Raw genomic sequence first — 19,854 nt, 5'->3', positions numbered from 1 at the left:
ACCTTCAACCAGAATCCAGACTCTCATTGGAACCTACAGGAAGCGTTTAGAGGCTGTAATTTCTGCAAAAGGAGGATCTACTAAATATTGATTTCATTTCTTTTTTGTGGTGCCCAAATTTATGCACCTGCCTAATTTTGTTTAAACAATTATAGCACACTTTCTGTAAATCCAATAAACTTCATTTCACTTCTCAAATATCACTGTGTGTGTCTTATATATGATATATTTAACTGACATTTTTTATCGTAACAACCAACGATTTATACAGGAAAATCATGACGATTAACAAGGTTGCCCAAACTTTCGCATTCCCACTGTAGGTAGGCGGCACATGATCAGCTCCATCGAAATGGCGACACTGAAGCCGGAAACCCAATTCATGAAGATCCAAAGCACACATTTCTTGTGCTGTTGACACTTTCATGGGCAGTTTTTAACTCTGTAGTGGTACAACAGAAGATAGGCAATTGTTACGAGCCACTCACTTCAGCACCTGATCTGTGAGTTTTCATGGCTGATTTATAGTTATTCCTAGATGCCTCCACGGAATAATAACTTACAGAACTAACAGATCAGATTGGAAACTTCATGAACAGACCTGTGACAAACAGCATTCTTGGATGGTCTCATATTTAAAACAGTGAGCTCTTCATTAGGAAACATACTGCTACCAATTTTTGTCTATGAATATTGTATGGCTGTGTGCCTGATTTTAAGTGACAATGGCTGCAATTCTGAGTTTTCTGCAGCTGGTCAAAAGTCTTATTGGATACAGGGACACAAAGTATCAACGCACAGTAAAGTAAGTAGTAGTGTCTGGTTTAGATATCATTACATGGTAATCCTACAGAAATAAAAAATACAAGTTCAGGAAAACATACAGAACCTTGGAGGGATCAGGTGATGACTGAAGAATATGTTCTATATATGTCTCTACTTCTACATGTCTTTCTTCTTCCACGATCGTCTGTGTTTTTTCTTCCCTAATGTCAGATTCTGGATTCTGTAATATGAAATACAGTGATTTACAATATGTATCTAAAAGCAACTAAAAACAATATAAAGCATGTGTAAATGTATGTAGTGTATTACTACTAGTCCATATTGTAACCGACTGATCAATTTAATTCTTCAATATTAATATCAATCTTAAAGGGGTTGTCCTGCCATATATATTATTGACCTATTGTCAGCATAGGTCATCAATATCTGATCGGAGGTGGGAGGGGTTTGACACCTGGCACCCCTGCCAATCAGATGTTTCATTGCACTATACGTTGTCTCCTGTGGAGCAGCGGCGTTATGTAAATACAATGTCAGAGTAGTTCAATATTCATTTAGAAAGGTATTAAATCGTCAAAGAGAAATATTTATGGGGTAGTTGCAGAATCAAAACCACTATCACTGAAAACAACTACCTAAAACGTAACTTTTATTAAAAATTATTAAATACAGATCCCTTACAGGGGACCAATGAATACATGGACAAACACAAAAAAAAGAGCTATTGTGAACCAGGCAGACGGCTACTGCTATTGGATAGAGGCACGGGGCAACACGTATAGATTCCTGATGTCTGTCCCTGAATATCCCTCAAACTATCCTCAGCCCAGAGATGCACCTGAATGGTAGGAGCACTCTGTCCACGTGCCTTGACTGCCTGTCCTTAAAAAGGACCTTGCTAATGGTAAAGTACACAATACATAATCTACCAAATACCAGAGAAAAGATACATGGTTCTTACTTTACACTTGATATGATACACACTTCGTACATATCGAGAACAGTATAGATTTACGGTCCCGATCAAACACGGTATTAAATTACGGTATTAAATTACACAAGTAATTTAATACCGTGTATCGGGACCATAAATCTATACTGTTCTCGATATGTACAAAGTGTGTATCATATCAAGTGTAAACTAAGAACCATGTATCTTTTCTCTGGTATTTGGTAGATTATGTATTGCGTACTTTACCATTAGCAAGGGCATTTTTAAGGACAGGCAGTCAAGGCACGTGGACAGAGTGCTCCTACCATTCAGGTGCATCTCTGGGCTGAGGATAGTTTGAGGGATATTCAGGGACAGACATCAGGAATCTATACGTGTTGCCCCGTGCCTCTATCCAATAGCAGTAGCCGTCTGCCTGGTTCACAATAGCTCTTTTTTTGTGTTTGTCCATGTATTCATTGGTCCCCTGTAAGGGATCTGTATTTAATAATTTTGAATAAAAGTTACGTTTTAGGTAGTTGTTTTCAGAAAGTAATTAAATCGGCCGATAACAAAGACACAGACAATGCTTGCTGTATCTAAGGAGATCTGAGAGACCACCCCAAATATCTTTATTATTATTATTATACCTTTATGATAATGGAAGTAACTGGGAGTTCCCAGGCGGTTACAATATTTAAATTCAAACGTGACACATTACATAATTACACGTGATAGCATATTGGCAATATCTTGTGGTTTGAAAACAGTTGTCTAATACTGGACCTGACCATCTGGATCCATTAATTGTGGAAAAGCAACAAACATTTCCTAGAATCCCTGAGAATATTGATACATATCTGTTCACACTGCATTCTTTGTAACCTTCTTCATTGTATTCATGTCACAGAACAATTACAGATGGCCTTCATAATATATTCTAGACCAAGTTGTTATGAACAGTGGAATAGATGATAAAGTTCACAGAGGATACACATATTAAAGATGAAGGTTTATCTATATGGTTATATGTATTATAAATCACTCATATTATACAGTATGTACTATAGGAATATAATGTTAGCATTGACCACATTACTCTCACAACAAGTACTTGCTCAATTCAGGTTAATGGAACGAGAACTCGTCATTACACTGCACTTCCGAGATGACTTGCGGTGTAATAAACAGGAAGTGGTGCTCGTATGGAGCGCCGCCTCTTCTTCAAACAACTAATCAGGGGGGGTGCCAGGTGTCGGACACCCGCCAATCAGATATTGATGACCTATCCTGACGATAGGTCATCAATACATATGGCAGGACAATCCCTTTAATTTCTTGTCACTTTCAGGCTCGGTGTATCAATCGGACCGTCCTGTGCTCCTAAAATGAATAAGAAGTGATATACAGTACAGACCAAAAGTTTGGACACACCTTCTCATTCAAAGAGTTTTCTTTATTTTCATGACTATTAAGGCATCAAAACTATGATTTAACACATGTGGAATTATATTCATAACAAACAAGTGTGAAACAACTGAAAATATGTCATATTCTAGGTTCTTCAAAGTAGCCACCTTTTGCTTTGATTACTGCTTTGCACACTCTTGGCATTCTCTTGATGAGCTTCAAGAGGTAGTCCCCTGAAATGGTCTTCCAACAGTCTTGAAGGAGTTCCCAGAGATGCTTAGCACTTGTTGGCCCTTTTGCCTTCACTCTGCGGTCCAGCTCACCCCAAACCATCTCGATTGGGCTCAGGTCCGGTGACTGTGGAGGCCAGGTCATCTGGCGCAGCACCCCATCACTCTCCTTCATGGTCAAATAGCCCTTACTTTCAAAGTTTTCCCAATTTTTCGGCTGACTGACTGACCTTCATTTCTTAAAGTAATGATGGCCACTCGTTTTTCTTTACTTAGCTGCTTTTTTCTTGCCATAATACAAATTCTAACAGTCTATTCAGTAGGACTATCAGCTGTGTATCCACCTGACTTCTCCTCAATGCAACTGATGGTCCCAACCCCATTTATAAGGCAAGAATTCCAACTTATTAAACCTGACAGGGCACACCTATGAAGTGAAAACCATTTCAGGGGACTACCTTTTGAAGCTCATCAAGAGAATGCCAAGAGTGTGCAAAGCAGTAATCAAAGCAAAAGGTGGCTACTTTGAAGAACCTAGAATATGACATATTTTCAGTTGTTTCACACTTGTTTGTTATGAATATAATTCCACGTGTTAATTCATAGCTTTGATGCCTTCAGTGTGAATCTACAATTTTCATAGTCATGAAAATAAAGAAAACTCTTTGAATGAGAAGGTGTGTCCAAACTTTTGATCTGTACTGTACATACAATGAGTAGGTGAAAATACTAGTAGATGTCTCCAGAAAGTGGCCTTTAAATTAGAAACCAGCTTTAGAAGCATGGAAGCTCATCTGTCTAACTAACTCGGTCTGTCTGTGCATTACATGGATAGCCCACTGGAAATTTAATGACCCCCATAATAAAAATAAAAAAGTGTTAATTGGCGCAGTCTGAGATCTACACATAACCTTACACAGCCTTACAGAGAGATGCCCAAACTGTTTGCATGCCCTGAAGCAGGGCAGGAATGAAGAATACATACAGAGTTGGAGCAAAATGGCATTTATTCATTAACTTTTGGGGGGTACTATGTCCTTGCGAGATGAGGAGACTTATAGGCCATACATGCTCCTCTGGAATTCTGGGAAGAAAGGGATGCAAATGAGCTCTTAACGAGCTCTGCCTCTAATACCACCAGATGTAAGGCAGCTAAGTCAATGCTCAAGCCTAAAAGGTCTATAAGTCTCTTCATGCCAACTAAGGCGCTCTCTAACCAAGGAGAGATAGTACTCCGCAAATCCTGACTTGGCCTCTCACCTAGTTAAGCCAGTACAAAGGAAAGTTACTTGATTGTTCCTTGGCAGGCATCACCAATTTGCAAAAGAATCCACCCAACGAATAGGTCCCGATTCCTTTCATTAACAGCAATAAATGATTTTGGATCTGCGCTAATAAAACAGACACAAAACTAGGAAGGTAGACAGATAAAATGCCAATCTCCAGAAGCACAATTTTCCCGTGTCACTCCTCTCACGCCACACCTTCAAAAAAAAATTGACTTAGCCTGGATCCGCTTAAAAGCTTTAACCAAAGCTCTTTATTCAGGACGCCCCAGATGAAGCGGAGCGAAACCCGGGTCGGGCATTGTGTAATACTTTTATGCACAAATGAATACAACAATCTTGTAAGTAAATAAAGTGCTTTGGTGAAAGCTTTTAAATGGATCTAGGTTTCCTCCAAATTAAACCTAAAAGAAGGGGGGGGGAATCTAATAAAAAATAATAATAAATAAATAAAAAAATCGCAAAAATTATTTTGGTAGTCAAACAAATAAAAAAGCCACCACGTGCACAAAATCACATTCAGGCCTTTTTTGGGCCAAGTCATGAAAGAGTTAATATACAAGTCGTGTCTGAAGGTCTATTTTAAGGGTCGAACATTGAATTATAGGATAGCTGTCTTACATCTGGTGACATTAGAGGCAGAGCTTGTTAAGAGCTCATTTGCATCCCTTTCTTCCCAGAATCCAGAGGAGTACGTATGACCTGTAAGTCGCCTTACGCCGATTAAGGTGCTCTCTCCCCAAGGAGAGATAGCACCCCTCAAATTCATTAATACTGACATATTGCCAAACAGTACACCAGTTTTTAAATAGACTGCAGCCTTCTTCAGCACAACGCATTAATACACCATAGCACAGCTACGGAGTTGTGATGTCTCTTTCCTTCATCAGGGTTCTACCTATCATAGATGGCTTACATTTTCGTTTCCTTTTTATTTCAATAAGTTGCACTGCAAGTGACCGTAAAGGCACACTCCCCTTTTTTTAAAAGTTTGAAAGCATTGAATGTAAGGTTTCTGATCCTGTATATTTAGAAAACTAGGCCATGAGCTTACTAACCTTGAGCAATTGAGCAGCAGTCTTCTCCAAGCAGTACATTACCACATGTAGGGTTAGAAGACTCCAGCGGTCTGCAGGAATGGATGAAATGTTCTCTTTTTCAGCATATTCCTGTATACCCTCTTTGATGAATTTGCTGCATGTTGAAATTATGTCTATGAGGAAAAGAAAAGTAATGATCAAGGATACGCAAACATAAAAATATAATGTGCTAGATGGTACGTGCATCTCATTACGTGAAGTAAAACATTTACTCTAAAATATATATTATGTGAATGCCTGCCTACATTTGTGGATTATCATTACAGCCTATCATTGGCAGTTCTAGATGTACTACGTCTTGTGTGTGACCAGAATATGGTGGGAATTTTCCGTCCTTCTGAATCTTGTTGATAAATGTTCATTTTTTTTCTCAATACATCAGATTTTCCTGCTGTGGAGTTGGGGGCTGTGCTGCATGCTCTGACCCACCTTTCCGCTGCTCATTTCCCTAACTCTTTCCCACAGCACAAGTTTTAAACGGAGGTGGAATCCGAGAGACTCCTCTGCATCTTCAATAACTCTGTCACTGAAGAGGACTTTTTAAATAACTGTACAGATGTCTACAGAGAGGCTACAGGAATAGCAGCCATGACTAAAGACAAGTAGAAGTTGAGGGAAATGCCACTTTTACTTCAATAAGGTATATTATAAAGTTTTATGTATCCAAAAAAAGATAATTAAGATTTAAAGCCTGGAATCCAGATCTTTTTTCACATTGTTAGGCCTCTTTCACACGGGCGTTGCGGGAAAAGGTGCGGGTGCGTTGCAGGAACATGCACGATTTTTCCGCGCGAGTGCAAAACATTGTAATGCGTTTTGCACTCGCGTGAGAAAAATCGCGCATGTTTGGTACCCAAACCCGAACTTCTTCACAGAAGTTTGGGCTTGGGATCGGTGTTCTGTAGATTGTATTATTTTCCCTTATAACATGGTTTTAAGGGAAAATAATAGCATTCTGAATACAGAATGCAAAGTACAATAGGTCTGGAGGGGAAAAAATAAAATAAAAAATAATTTAACTTACCTTAATCCACTTGTTCGCGCAGCCGGCATCTCTTATGTCTTCATCTGTGAGCAATAGGACCTTTGATTACATCACATGGTCTATCATATGATCCATCACCATGGTAAAAGATCATGTGATGGATCATGTGATGACCGGAGTGACGTCACCCACAGGTCCTTTTCCTGCACACAGCAAAGAAGGAGACAGAAGAGATGCCGGGCTGCGCGATCAAGTGGACTAAGGTGAGTTTAATTTTTTTTTAGTTTTTTTTTAACCCCTCCAGCGCTATTTTACTATGCATTCTATATTCAGAATGCTATTATTTTCCTTTATAACCATGTTATAAGGGGAAATAATAATGATCGATCTCGATCATCTCCTAGCAACCGTGCGTGAAAATCGCACCGCATCCGCACTTGCTTGCGGATGCTTGCGATTTTCACGCAACCCCATTCATTTCTATGGGGCCTGCGTTACGTAAAAAACGCACAAAGAGGAGCATGCTGCGATTTTCACGCAACGCACAAGTGATGCGTGAAAATCACCGCTCGTGTGCACAGCCCCATAGAAATGAATGGGTCATGATTCAGTGCGGGTGCAATGCGTTCAACTCACGCATCGCATCCGCGCGGAATACTCGCCCGTGTGAAAGGGGCCTTAATGTCATAAAAATCCTGGATACATAAGGTAAAAGCTTGGAAACACGTATTTAGGGCCCACATTACAGGTCTGCAATATGTCAAAGGAGTTTATACAGGATATTCTTTGCTTTATATCAAATGTACTAGAAGGAGGGTCGGTAAAGTACCACAACTGTTTGAGACATCAAACTGCCCATTCTGTGCCCATTTGCCTGAAGAGGGGTGGCTGATTTATAATTGTAGCTGTGCTGCTATATTTCATAGTGCACTGACTGCATACCTCTCTAGTATCTGGAGGGACACTCCCGATTTTCAGTCCCTTGATGGCTAAGGTTTGTCTTGATTTCTACTGTGTCTGTGTCCTGAGGATGCAGATACAGTTGAATGCAGTGGTGAGGTAAGGATCCATCAGCTCCCTGCTTCATCATTCACCAGCCGTTGCTCTGCCTTGCAGCAGGTCCAATGAGGTGATGTCATCATGTTTGCTGAGCTGTGGGGAGCACACAGGCCATAGAATCATTCCCAGATGGGGAAGCGGCCTAAGCGCTCTCCTGCTCAGATCAGCACGTGCAATGACATGACTGCGTTGCACCTACTGCTGGAAAGAGCATGCTATGCTGCGTTCATCGGGGTAGTGAGGCTCGGTGAGTATTAATTTTCTTTTTCTTTTATTAGCACTAAGGAGCTTCACTACTTTAAAGGGTGAACTAAAGGGATAACATTATTGTAAGCAGACAACACTACTGTAAGGAGGGCATAATTACTGTGTGGGGTAACTAAGGGGGCATTATACTGTGAACAGGAAACTAATGGGGCCATAAGTACTGTGCAGGGGGCATTTTACTATGAAGGGGGCACTAAGGGAGTATTCTACAGTGTGGAGGAAGTAAGGGGAAAGCACTACTGTGTGGGGGACACAAAGGGGATATAACTACTGTGTGAGGACAGCAAGGAGGAATAATTACTGTGCGAGGGTACTAATGGGACTGGGCAGGATTGGATGTGAATAGGTAGGCACCTGGTAGCTACACACACCGCTGCTGTTTTCCCTCCTTGAAATAAGCAGTGTATAAAGTGAAGTAAAAATGAAAGTGCTTGTGTAGAACACTTCCCAATGCTCGGGTTCTCTACAGAGCACCCGAACACAATGTAAGTCACTGGGAGAACCTGAGCATTAAACCAGGCACCCCCTGCTCTGAAGAGGGGAGGGTGTCGGGACTCTAGTTCAGCTTAGGAGTCCCTGCTCTGACTCCATATATAGCTATGTCCATATATGGAGTCAGTGCTTGGGGACACCCAGTGTATTTAAATCTAATTTAGCCTCAATTTCTGAAAAGCTTCTGGCGGTATTCAAACTCACAACCTTCTACATTACAGCCAAGAATCTTAACCACTACACTATAGAGCTGCATGGCTTGTTATTTTAAAAAATGTTTACTAGTATCAAGTATTCCTATACAGCAGAAGTCTCTTTTTTTTTTTAAATGATTGGCCATGCAGCTCTATAGTGTAGTGGTTAACATTCTAGGCTGTAATGTAGAAGGTTGTGAGTTTGAATCCTGTCAGAAACTTTTCAGAAATAGAGGCTAAATTAAATTTAAACATATATATAAGTTTTTAGCCATAATATATTTACATATATTATTAAATATTTAAATTATATAATATATTATAATATATGTAAATATATTATGGCTAAAACATTAGAAGTAGTTTCCCACATATTATGCATTCATATATACCAGAAGTATGATTTTATATATATATATATATATATATATATATATATACACTGCTCAAAAAAATAAAGGGAACACAAAAATAATACATCCTAGATCTGAGTTAATTAAATATTCTTCTGAAATACTTTGTTCTTTACATAGTTGAATGTGCTGACAACAAAATCACACAAAAATTTAAAATGGAAATCAAATTTTTCAACCCATGGAGGTCTGGATTTGGAGTCACACTCAAAATTAAAGTGGAAAAACACACTACAGGCTGATCCAACTTTGATGTAATGTCCTTAAAACAAGTCAAAATGAGGCTCAGTAGTGTGTGTGTGGCCTCCACGTGCCTGTATGACCTCCCTACAACGCCTGTGCATGCTCCTGATGAGGTGGCGGACGGTCTCCTGAGGGATCTCCTCCCAGACCTGGACTAAAGCATCTGCCAACTCCTGGACAGTCTGTGGTGCAAAGTGACGTTGGTGGATAGAGCGAGACATGATGTCCCAGATGTGCTCAATTGGATTCAGGTCTGGGGAACGGGCGGGCCAGTCCATAGCATCAATGCCTTCGTCTTGCAGGAACTGCTGACACACTCCAGCCACATGAGGTCTAACATTGTCTTGCATTAGGAGGAACCCAGGGCCAAGGGCACCAGCATATGGTCTCACAAGGGGTCTGAGGATCTCATCTCGGTACCTAATGGCAGTCAGGCTACCTCTGGCGAGCACATGGAGGGCTGTGCGGCCCTCCAAAGAAATGCCACTCCACACCATTACTGACCCAATGCCAAACCGGTCATGCTGGAGGATGTTGCAGGCAGCAGAACGTTCTCCACGGCGTCTCCAGACTCTGTCACGTCTGTCACATGTGCTCAGTGTGAACCTGCTTTCATCTGTGAAGAGCACAGGGTGCCAGTGGCGAATTTGCCAATCTTGGTGTTCTCTGGCAAATGCCAAACGTCCTGCACGGTGTTGGGCTGTAAGCCCAACCCCCACCTATGGACGTCGGGCCCTCATATCACCCTCATGGAGTCTGTTTCTGACCGTTTGAGCAGACACATGCACATTTGTGGCCTGCTGGAGGTCATTTTGCAGGGCTCTGGCAGTGCTCCTCCTGTTCCTCCTTGCACAAAGGTGGAGGTAGCGGTCCTGCTGCTGGGTTGTTGCCCTCCTACGGCCTCCTCCGCGTCTCCTGATGTACTGGCCTGTCTCCTGGTAGTGCCTCCATGCTCTGGACACTACGCTGACAGACACAGCAAACCTTCTTGCTACAGCTCGCATTGATGTGCCATCCTGGATAAGCTGCACTACCTGAGCCACTTGTGTGGGTTGTAGACTCCGTCTCATGCTACCACTACAGTGAAAGCACCGCCAGCATTTAAAAGTGACCAAAACATCAGCCAGGAAGCATAGGAACTGAGAAGTGGTCTGTGGTCACCACCTGCAGAACCACTCCTTTATTGGGGGTGTCTTGCTAATTGCCTATAATTTCCACCTGTTGTCTTTCCCATTTGCACAACAGCATGTGAAATTGATTGTCACTCAGTGTTGCTTCCTAAGCGAACAGTTTGATTTTACAGAATTGTGATTGACTTGGAGTTCCATTGTGTTGTTTAAGTGTTCCCTTTATTTTTTTAAGCAGTGTATATATATATATATATATATATATATATTTTTTTTTTTTTTGTAGTTGCAAATTTTTTACAAATACAAAAAAAAAAAAATATTATATATAAATTTAATTTAGCCTCTATTTCTCAAATGTTTCTGGTGGGATTTGAACTCACAACCTTCTAAATTATAGCCAAGTACTTTAACCACTACACTATAGAGCTGCATAGCCAGGTGTTCAAAAAATAATAATATGAGACTTCTGCTGTATAGGAATACTTACTACTAGTAAGTATTCCTATATAGCAGAAGTCTCAGATATTTTTTTTTTTAAGTAACAGGCTATGCAGTTCTATAGTATAGTGGTTAGGATTCTTGGCTGTACTGTAGAAGGTTGTGAGCTCGAACCCTACTGAAAACTTTTTAGAAATAGAGACTAAATTAGATTTAAATACACTGACTCGAGCATCGCGCTTGAGCACACGCGATATTCGGCCGAGCAGCCCAACACTAACTATGATGCCTCTAGAGGCCATCAAGCCAAAGGGGAGAGCAAAAGTGTATGGGCTCTGTATTCATTTAGGGGGTCTGTTGATAGCGTCTTGGGTCTGAATTCTGCCCTGGACCACAGAATTGCAACTGGAAAATAAGTAGCAATTTACAATAACAGCAAAGTGAAAGATTAAAATAAATTTCATTCCCACACTATTAGAAAATTTGATACAGTGCAAATCTGCAGTATGTCATGTAGAGTTTCCATGGATCCACAGCAAACTCCACTGCATATAAGGCTACTTTCACACTAGCGTTATTGCTGGATCCGGAAGGGTCCAGCAAAAACGCTTCAGTTACTGACAATACAACCATCTGCATCAGTTTGAACGGATCCGGTTGTATTATCTTTAACTTTTTTTTTAACATTGCCAAAACGGATCCGTTTTGAACTCCATTGAAAGTCAATGGAGGACGGATCCGTTTTCTAATGTGTCAGAGAAAACGGATCCGTCCCCATTGACTTGCATTGGGGGTTATGACGGATCTCTTTTGCTCCGCATCCCAGGGACAAAAAGAAAAAAGCAGCATGCTGCGGTTTTCTCTCCGGTCTGGAAACTAAACTGAACAGAACGGAATGCATTTTGGTGGATTCCGTTCTGTTCAGTTCAGTTTTGTCAATGAATGGGGACCAAACTAAAACGTTTTTTTTGATGTATTGAGCCCCTAGGATGGAACTCAATACCGGAAAACTTTCATGCTAGTGTAATAGTTCCCTTATTCTGCTGATTTTATACTAAGTCATGTAAACTATCTTTGCTCTCTAATTTGAATTCCCGCCTGTTACTGAAAACTGCTTCTATGTTCCAGTAGCTGCAAGTTCTCAATGCAGCTGTAAACTCTGCAAGGACAGACAGAAACATTCTTCCGAACTTATATGTAGAAACACCAGATGTTTAACATCTTCTTGCAGTCCTCAAGTGCTAAAATTCTTATCCACTGCACACTGCAGATGTCTTGCATGGAAAATCCACATGGAAAATCAGCACTTTATCTACCCTATGTGAACATATCTTAATACTTTAAGGGAATGGGGGCTGCCTGGGTTTTGGGGATTTGTGTTTATTCCTGGGCCTGTATTTATTTATGTGAGCTGGTCTGGGGTCTGAATTTATTTAAGTTGCTGATATCTGCAGTAGTGAGGAACAAACGATATCTCTGCAGCAAACTTTACAGTCATCAGCAGAAGTCGTCATGGTGGTCTGGGCCAGACAGAGAAAAAGATTAAGGCCCCTTTCACACGGGCGAGTATTCTGCGCGGATGCGATGCGTGAGTTGAACGCATTGCACCCGCACTGAATCATGACCAATTCATTTCTATGGGGCTGTGCACACGAGCAGTGATTTTCACGCATCACTTGTGCGTTGCGTGAAAATCGCAGCATGCTCCTCTTTGTGCGTTTTTTACGTAACGCAGGCCCCATAGAAATGAATGGGGTTGCGTGAAAATCAAGTGCGGATGCGGTGCGATTTTCACGCACGGTTGCTAGGTGACGATCGGTATGGGGACCCGTTCATTATTATTTCCCCTTATAACATGGTTATAAGGGAAAATAATAGCATTCTGAATACAGAATGCATAGTAAAATAGAGCTGGAGGGGTTAAAAAAATAAATAAAAATTTAACTCACCTTAATCCACTTGTTCGTGCATCTCTTCTGTCTTTAACTGTGAGCAATAGGACCTTTGATGATGTCACTACGCTCATCACATGATCCATCACCATGGTGATGGATCATGTGATGGACCATGTGATGAACGCAGTGACATCATCAAAGGTCCTATTGCTCACAGTTAAAGACAGAAGAGATGCCGGCTGCGCGAACAAGTGGATTAAGGTAAGTTAATTATTTTTTTTTTAACCCCTCAACCATGTTATAAGGGGAAATAATACAATCTACAGAACACCGATCCCAAGCCCGAACTTCTGTGAAGAAGTTCGGGTTTGGGTACCAAACATGCGCGATTTTTCTCACGCGAGTGCAAAACGCATTACAATGTTTTGCACTCGCGCGGAAAAATCGCGGGTGTTCCCGCAACGCACCCGCACCTTTTCCCGCAACGCCCGTGTGAAACCAGCCTAAAGTGAAAATGTCACTGGATCTGTCACCTCCTCTGACATGTCTGTTTTAGAAAATACTGGTATTCCACAAAAAATACAAAAATTGCTTTTACCAATTTCTTATCAACAGGATATATAATAATAACTGCACTACTACTACTGGGGGTACTGTGAGGGCATTGTTATTGGGCACAATATGGGGGGCATTGCAGTCTTGGAAAGCATTATCACTATTAGGGGCACTATTATTAATGAGGGCACTCTGAGAGAGAAGTTTTACTATTTGTGGGACTTTTGGGAGCACTTTAGAGACAGTATTGGGGGTCGTAGCAGGATAGTACTATTGAGTCACCAGGAGATGGGATGATGGAAATGTGAGAAAACTAAGATGTCTGTGTGGTAAACTCTGCAGAGATGAGACTCGGCTGAAATACTTTGTCTGGTCTGAATAGAGAAGATAAGGAAAGAGAACATCTACATCAGACATCACTGCATGTGAGAAGTATGTCGTGCTGCATGTAATGTCCAATTCAAATATGACTTTAGCAGTAGGGCTGGGGTGGGGAGGGGTTGGATTGAGAATTTGGCACAGGGTGGAGGGGGCGTCAATTTTTACCTTAGGCAACAGAAAAGCTAGAATCGGCCCAGGCCACAGCTTTCAACTGTATCTGATGTCGTAAATACAATTGTGGACAGACGGAACCGCTGCTGGGAATAGCGATTACTGCCTGGCCGTCAGGCTTAGGGCACCAGAAATGCCAGGCCCACCCCTGCCTGTACCCTAGGTATGCAGGCTATTGGCAGAGCAGAGCAAGCACAGGGCAGGAGCTCCATAGCACATCGTAGCAGCTTTGGTACAAGCAGGAGAGCAATGTGCTATGGAGCGTCAGCCTATGCAGTGCACACACTGACACACAAATGTGTAGTAGTATAATTCTCACCACACTTCTCCTAAAAAAAATTCCACCTTCCCACCAATCCTTTAGTTGAACCTTGATGGTCTTTTTTCAACCATACTATGTGGCCCCCTTAGTACATGTGGCAACAACTTTACCATTAAAAAGATTCTTCTCATATCCTGCATAATAGGTTTTCCTGATACTGGTTTTTCTTTCTTTTAGGGAGGGTTCACACATAGATTTTAAATGCCATTTTTCTGCACTTGTGTGTTTTTAGTTGTATTTTTGGACCTGCAATTTTTGGTGTATTTTTTTGTAGTAAAAACACCAAATCCAGATGTCAGTTGAAAGTCTAGGGGAAATAAGAAATGCAGGACACGTATTTGTTTGCTACTGGTGTTTTTGTTAATGTGCGGTGGCATTTTTTTAGGTCTCTTGCTTTAAAAAAAAATGTTGTTGTTTAGAAAAAAAGGCTTCTAGACAAAAAACGCCATAAAAACAGCATGTGGCATGTAAAAACTGGAAATACTCCAGACCAATTTAAAGGAGCTGCGGAATATGTCAGCGCTATATAAGTGAGTAAAGTAAATAAAAGTGAATAAATAAATAATAAATAATAAATAAATAAAAATTAATAGGTGCCCCTTAGGCCCCTTTCACACGGGCGAGTATTCCACGCGGATGCGATGCGTGAGTTAAACGCATTGCACCCGCACTGAATCATGACCCATTCATTTCTATGGGGCTGTGCACACGAGCGGTGATTTTCACGCATCACTTGTGCGTTGCGTGAAAATCGCAGCATGCTCCTCTTTGTGCATTTTTCACGTAACGCAGGCCCCATAGAAATGAATGGGGTTGTGTGAAAATAGCAAGCATCCGCAAGCAAGTGCGGATGCGGTGCGATTTTCACGCACGGTTGCTAGGAGACGATCGGGATGGAGACCCGATCATTATTATTTCCCCTTATAACATGGTTATAAGGGAAAATAATAGCATTCTGAATACAGAATGCATAGTAAAATAGGGCTGGAGGGGTTAAAAAAAAATAAAAAAATTAAACTCACTTTAGTCCACTTGATCGCGCAGCCCGGCTTCTCTTATGTCTCCTTCTTTGCTGATTGCAGGAAAAGGACCTGTGGTGATGTCACTCCGGTCATCACATGATCTTTTACCATGGTGATGGACCATGTGATGACCGGAGTGACGTCACCACAGGTCCTTTTCCTGCAATCAGCAAAGAAGGAGACAGAAGGAGATGCCGGCTACGCGATCAAGTGGACTAAGGTGAGTTTAATCTTTTTTTTTTAACCCCTCCAGCGCTATTTTACTATGCATTATGTATTCAGAATGCTATTATTTTCCCTTATAACCATGTTATAAGGGGAAATAATACAATCTACAGAACACCGATCCCAAGCCCGAACTTCTGTGAAGAAGTTCGGGTTTGGGTACCAAACATGCGCGATTTTTCTCACGCGAGTCCAAAACGCATTACAATGTATTGCACTCGCGCGGAAAAATCGCGCATGTTCCCGCAACGCACCCGCACCTTTTCCCGCAACACCCGTGTGAAAGAGGCCTTATAGTTATACAGCAAATGCTTCTTGTATATTTTCTGCTTTATATTCTGAGCTGCTTAGCTACACCTGATAAGATTACATGGAAACAAAAGAACAAGATGTGACTTTTACATAGGAATATACACCTGTTTAATTGCCTGTAATTGTTACTTTCTGTGAACAACACCTCTTAGATTGTGAGCTCCCTTGAGGACAGTGATTATAATGTCTGTAAAGCACTGTGGGATATGTTAGCGCCATATACTGTAAAGTCTCATGCAGACGTCCGTGGAACACGGTCCGTGAGATACTGGACTTAGTGCAGGAGCGCACGGCGTCATTAGTTGCTGTGACGTCGTGCGCTTTGTGCCATAGCCGCAGTACAGTAATACACTGGTATGATCTATACGAGTGTATTACTACATGATCTATAAAATCTGCAATGTAAAAAACCTGCAATAAAGATTTGAAATCTGCAGCATATCAATTTATTTCGCCCTTTGCAATGTATAGGGTGAGATCCACAGCCATTTCTGCAGCAAAATTTGCACGTAATTCATGTTCATTTTCTTTTTTGCAGATTTTTCTGCTGGATTTAACGTCCCAATCACTTGTAGCGCAGCGTGTCTGGCAAAATCTGTGTCAAACTGAGCAGACTTTTCTGTGGATTTAATTCTTGAAATGTAGATTTCCAGATATTTCACCCACTGCATTCTAAAGGCATGAATTGGAAGTCTGCGGATTTACACTACGTTTACATGTGAAGAGGCTGCTGAGTATTTTACGCAATAGAAAATCTGCAGTGGATCTGGCTGAACTGCTGCTGAAAAAAAAGCCACTTCGCTGCTACACTCTGGATTTCTGGATTATCAGGACGTAATTCTTTGGCACGATATTGCAGTTCTCACTGCAAATATTAACAAGAGGACGGTTCCCCAGATTTCTTGCAGAAATTTCTGTGACTGAAACTCTTTTTCACGCACCTTCTGAATGGGACTGTTTCTGAAGTATGTGAATGGATTTTTTCGAATCCCATCCAGATGTACATAACAATTTCCGAAATTTCTGCAACAAATCTGCCGAATGTGAACATACCTGGAAAGCAGTACAAAACACTTTCAACTTTAGGGAACGGCCACACGGTCACAATTCTGCATGCAGTTTTGGAAGCCAAAATCAGGAGTGGAGCTTAGGCCCCCTTCACACGGGCGTCGCGGGTGAGGGCCGGATGCGTTCAGGGTGCATTGCGGGAAACCTGCACGAGTAGGCACGCAATTGCAGTCAGTTTTGTCTGCGATTGCGTTCCGATGTTCAGTTTTTTCCACGCGAGTGCAATGTGTTTTGCACGCGCGTGAGAGAAAACTGAATGTGGTACCCAGACCCGAACCCGGACTTCTTCACTGAAGTTCGGGTTTGGGTTTGGTGTTCTGTAGATTTTATTATTTTCCATTATAACATGGTTATAATGGAAAATAATAGCATTCTTTAATACAGAATGCTTACTAAAATGTCAATTGAGGGTTAAAACATAATAAAAACATAACTCACCTCATCCAATTGATCGCGCAGCCGGCATCGTCTTCTTTCTTCTTTCAGGACCTGCAAAAGGACCTTTGATGACGTAATCGCGCTCACCGCGCGGATCCTCTATCTTCATTCAGCAGGACCTGTGCTGACGTCACCGCGCTCACCACGTGGTGAGCGTGATTACGTCATCAAAGGTCCTTTTGCAGGTCCTGAAAGAAGAAGAAAGAAGACAATGCCGGCTGCGCAATCAATTGGATGAGGCAAGTAAATTTTTTTAATTTATTTTTTTAACCCCTCGAGGCACATTTTACTAAGCATTCTGTATTAAGAATGCTATTATTTTCTTGCTATTATAACAATGTTATAAGGAAAAATAATACAGTGAATAGAATTTAATGGAGTCCGGGGTTGCTCATCCCTATAATCTCCTAGCAACCATGCGTGAAAATCGCACCGCATCCGCACTTGCTTGCGATTTTCATGCAGCCCCATTTATTTCTATGGGGCCTGTGTTGCATGAAAAACGCAGAATATAGAACAAGTGATGCGTGAAAATCACTGCTCATCTGCACAGCCCCATTGAAGTGAGTGGGTCTGGATTCAGTGCGGGTGCAATGTGTTCACCTCAAGCATTGCACCCGCGCGGAATTCTCGCCCGTGTAAAAGGGGCCTTAAGAAGAGAGAAAGTATAAGAGCTCATGCACACAAACGTATTTTCTTTCCATGTCCGTTTCAGTTTTTTTGGGGCAGAACGTATGCGGAACCATTCATTTCAATGAGTCTTGTGGTGATGTGAACGCTAAAGTGAATAAGGATCCCGGAAGAGGGGTATATCTCACCCAGGTTCCTCAACTGGGTGAGATAAGTAAAGTTCCAGAGTGGTGCTGGCTTCAGCAAGGCATAGTTGCTGGAGCTATTTTGCTTAGTATTTAAGGGCTGGATTTTACTTGGATTGGGAACTAGGTTGGTAGTGGGATTTCCCAATCCACCCCTCCCATTCCAGGGCAGGTTTTCCCTAGCATGAGGGATCCCCAGGTGATTACTGTCAGTCGGGGGCGTGGTTGCAAACAGAGGCCGGGCTAGGCTGAGAAACCAAGAGGCTGAGACATAGCCCGGACTGACCGTGTTACAGCCTGGGGGGCTGGTATACGCTTGGCTGAGGAAGCCGGACCTGATGCTGTATCGGGGAGTCAGGGATTGTATCATATCTTCAGTTAGAGCCCAGCCGGGCAGGTGTTTGTTTTGTATTATTTATGTTTTTCTGGAGCGAGATTAAAGCACACGTTTGGCCCTGTAACCCGGCTGTTTGTGGAGATAATTGTGAGAGTGACCCCCGAAAGAGAGCTAATCCCTCACAGTCTGCAAATAAACGGAAGTTACTCCATGTGCATTCCATTTTCCTATGTCCGCATGTCTGTTCTGCAAAAAAATAGAACATGTCCAATTATTGTCCTCATAACACACAAGGATAGGACTGTTCTATTAGGGGTCAGCTGTTCCATTCCGCAAAATACGGAACACACACGGATGTCATCCGTATTTTTTTGCAGATGCGTGATGTGCATGAGCCTTAAAGGGCAAATACGACTTCTCCTCTGTTTTGAATTCACTCCTGCTTCTGGCTTCCAAAACTGCATCAGGAAACCTGACCGTGTGACCGTACCCTAAGGCCGGAGTCGCACATAACTGATTAGCTGCATATTTGCTGTTGTGAATTTTCGTGCAGCAAATCCGCAGAGTTGCACAGTATCAGCAAAGTGGATGAGAATTTCTGAATTTTCATCCACATGCTGCATACAAAAAAAAATGAGGGAAAGGTGTGCCATTGTGGATCTGAAATCCGCAGCAGGTCAATTTATACATTGCTCCTGTAGATTTCACCCTTTGCAATGGGGGGGGGGGTGAAATCCAATGGCTTTTCTGCTGTAAAACCCCACATGTAATACAGGAAACTCCACAGAAGACTTTTCCTCTTGATTTTCAATCACATGTGAACCCAGCCTAAGGGCTTATTCACACGAACCTAAGGGCTCCGTGCCCGTGCTGCAGGGCATCGACCGTGGGGCCGCCGCATGCGGATCACAGACCCCTTCACTTGAATGGTGTCCGCGATCCTTCCGTTTCGCAAAAAGACAGAAGAAGTTTTTTTTTTTTTTGTGGAATGGAAGCACTGAACGGAACACCACGGAAGCACTCCGTTCCGTGCTTACGTTCCGCACCGCATCTCCGGATTTGTGTACCCATTCAAGTGAATGGGTCCACATCTGTGATGCGGAATGCACACTGCTGGTGACCCGTGTATTGCAGAACCGCCGTATGCGGTCTGCAGCACGTACAAGGAGCCCTTACGTTCATGTGAATGAGCCCTAAGGGGACATCTCCTGTCTTTCAGATTCATTATAGGCTACTTTCACACTCGCGTTTGCTGCGGATCCGTCATGGATCTGCACAAATGCATCCATTCAGATAATACAACCGCATGCATCCATAGCCAAAATGGATCCGTCTTTAACACCAGTGAA

The 19,854-nt window shown here is 42.1% G+C and overlaps 1 protein-coding gene across 3 annotated transcripts in view; it reads right to left on the bottom strand.

Moving 5' to 3' along the window:
• The window catches only part of LOC120994586, a 52,973-nt gene that overhangs the window by 15,867 nt on the left and 17,252 nt on the right, over positions 1-19,854 (bottom strand). For all 3 annotated transcript variants that reach the window (XM_040423257.1, XM_040423259.1, XM_040423258.1), the window contains exons 3-4: positions 5,702-5,856; positions 890-1,006 (exon numbers count right to left, since the gene is read on the bottom strand). In XM_040423257.1, the coding sequence (XP_040279191.1) occupies positions 890-1,006; positions 5,702-5,856 (272 nt within the window). The remainder of the gene's footprint in view (positions 1-889; positions 1,007-5,701; positions 5,857-19,854) is intronic.

This window comes from Bufo bufo, chromosome 3 (genome assembly GCF_905171765.1).
Source record: "Bufo bufo chromosome 3, aBufBuf1.1, whole genome shotgun sequence".
Lineage (NCBI taxonomy): Eukaryota > Metazoa > Chordata > Amphibia > Anura > Bufonidae > Bufo > Bufo bufo.
Note: the sequence above shows the minus strand (reverse complement) of the source record. Positions and strands in the feature narration are given on the sequence as shown.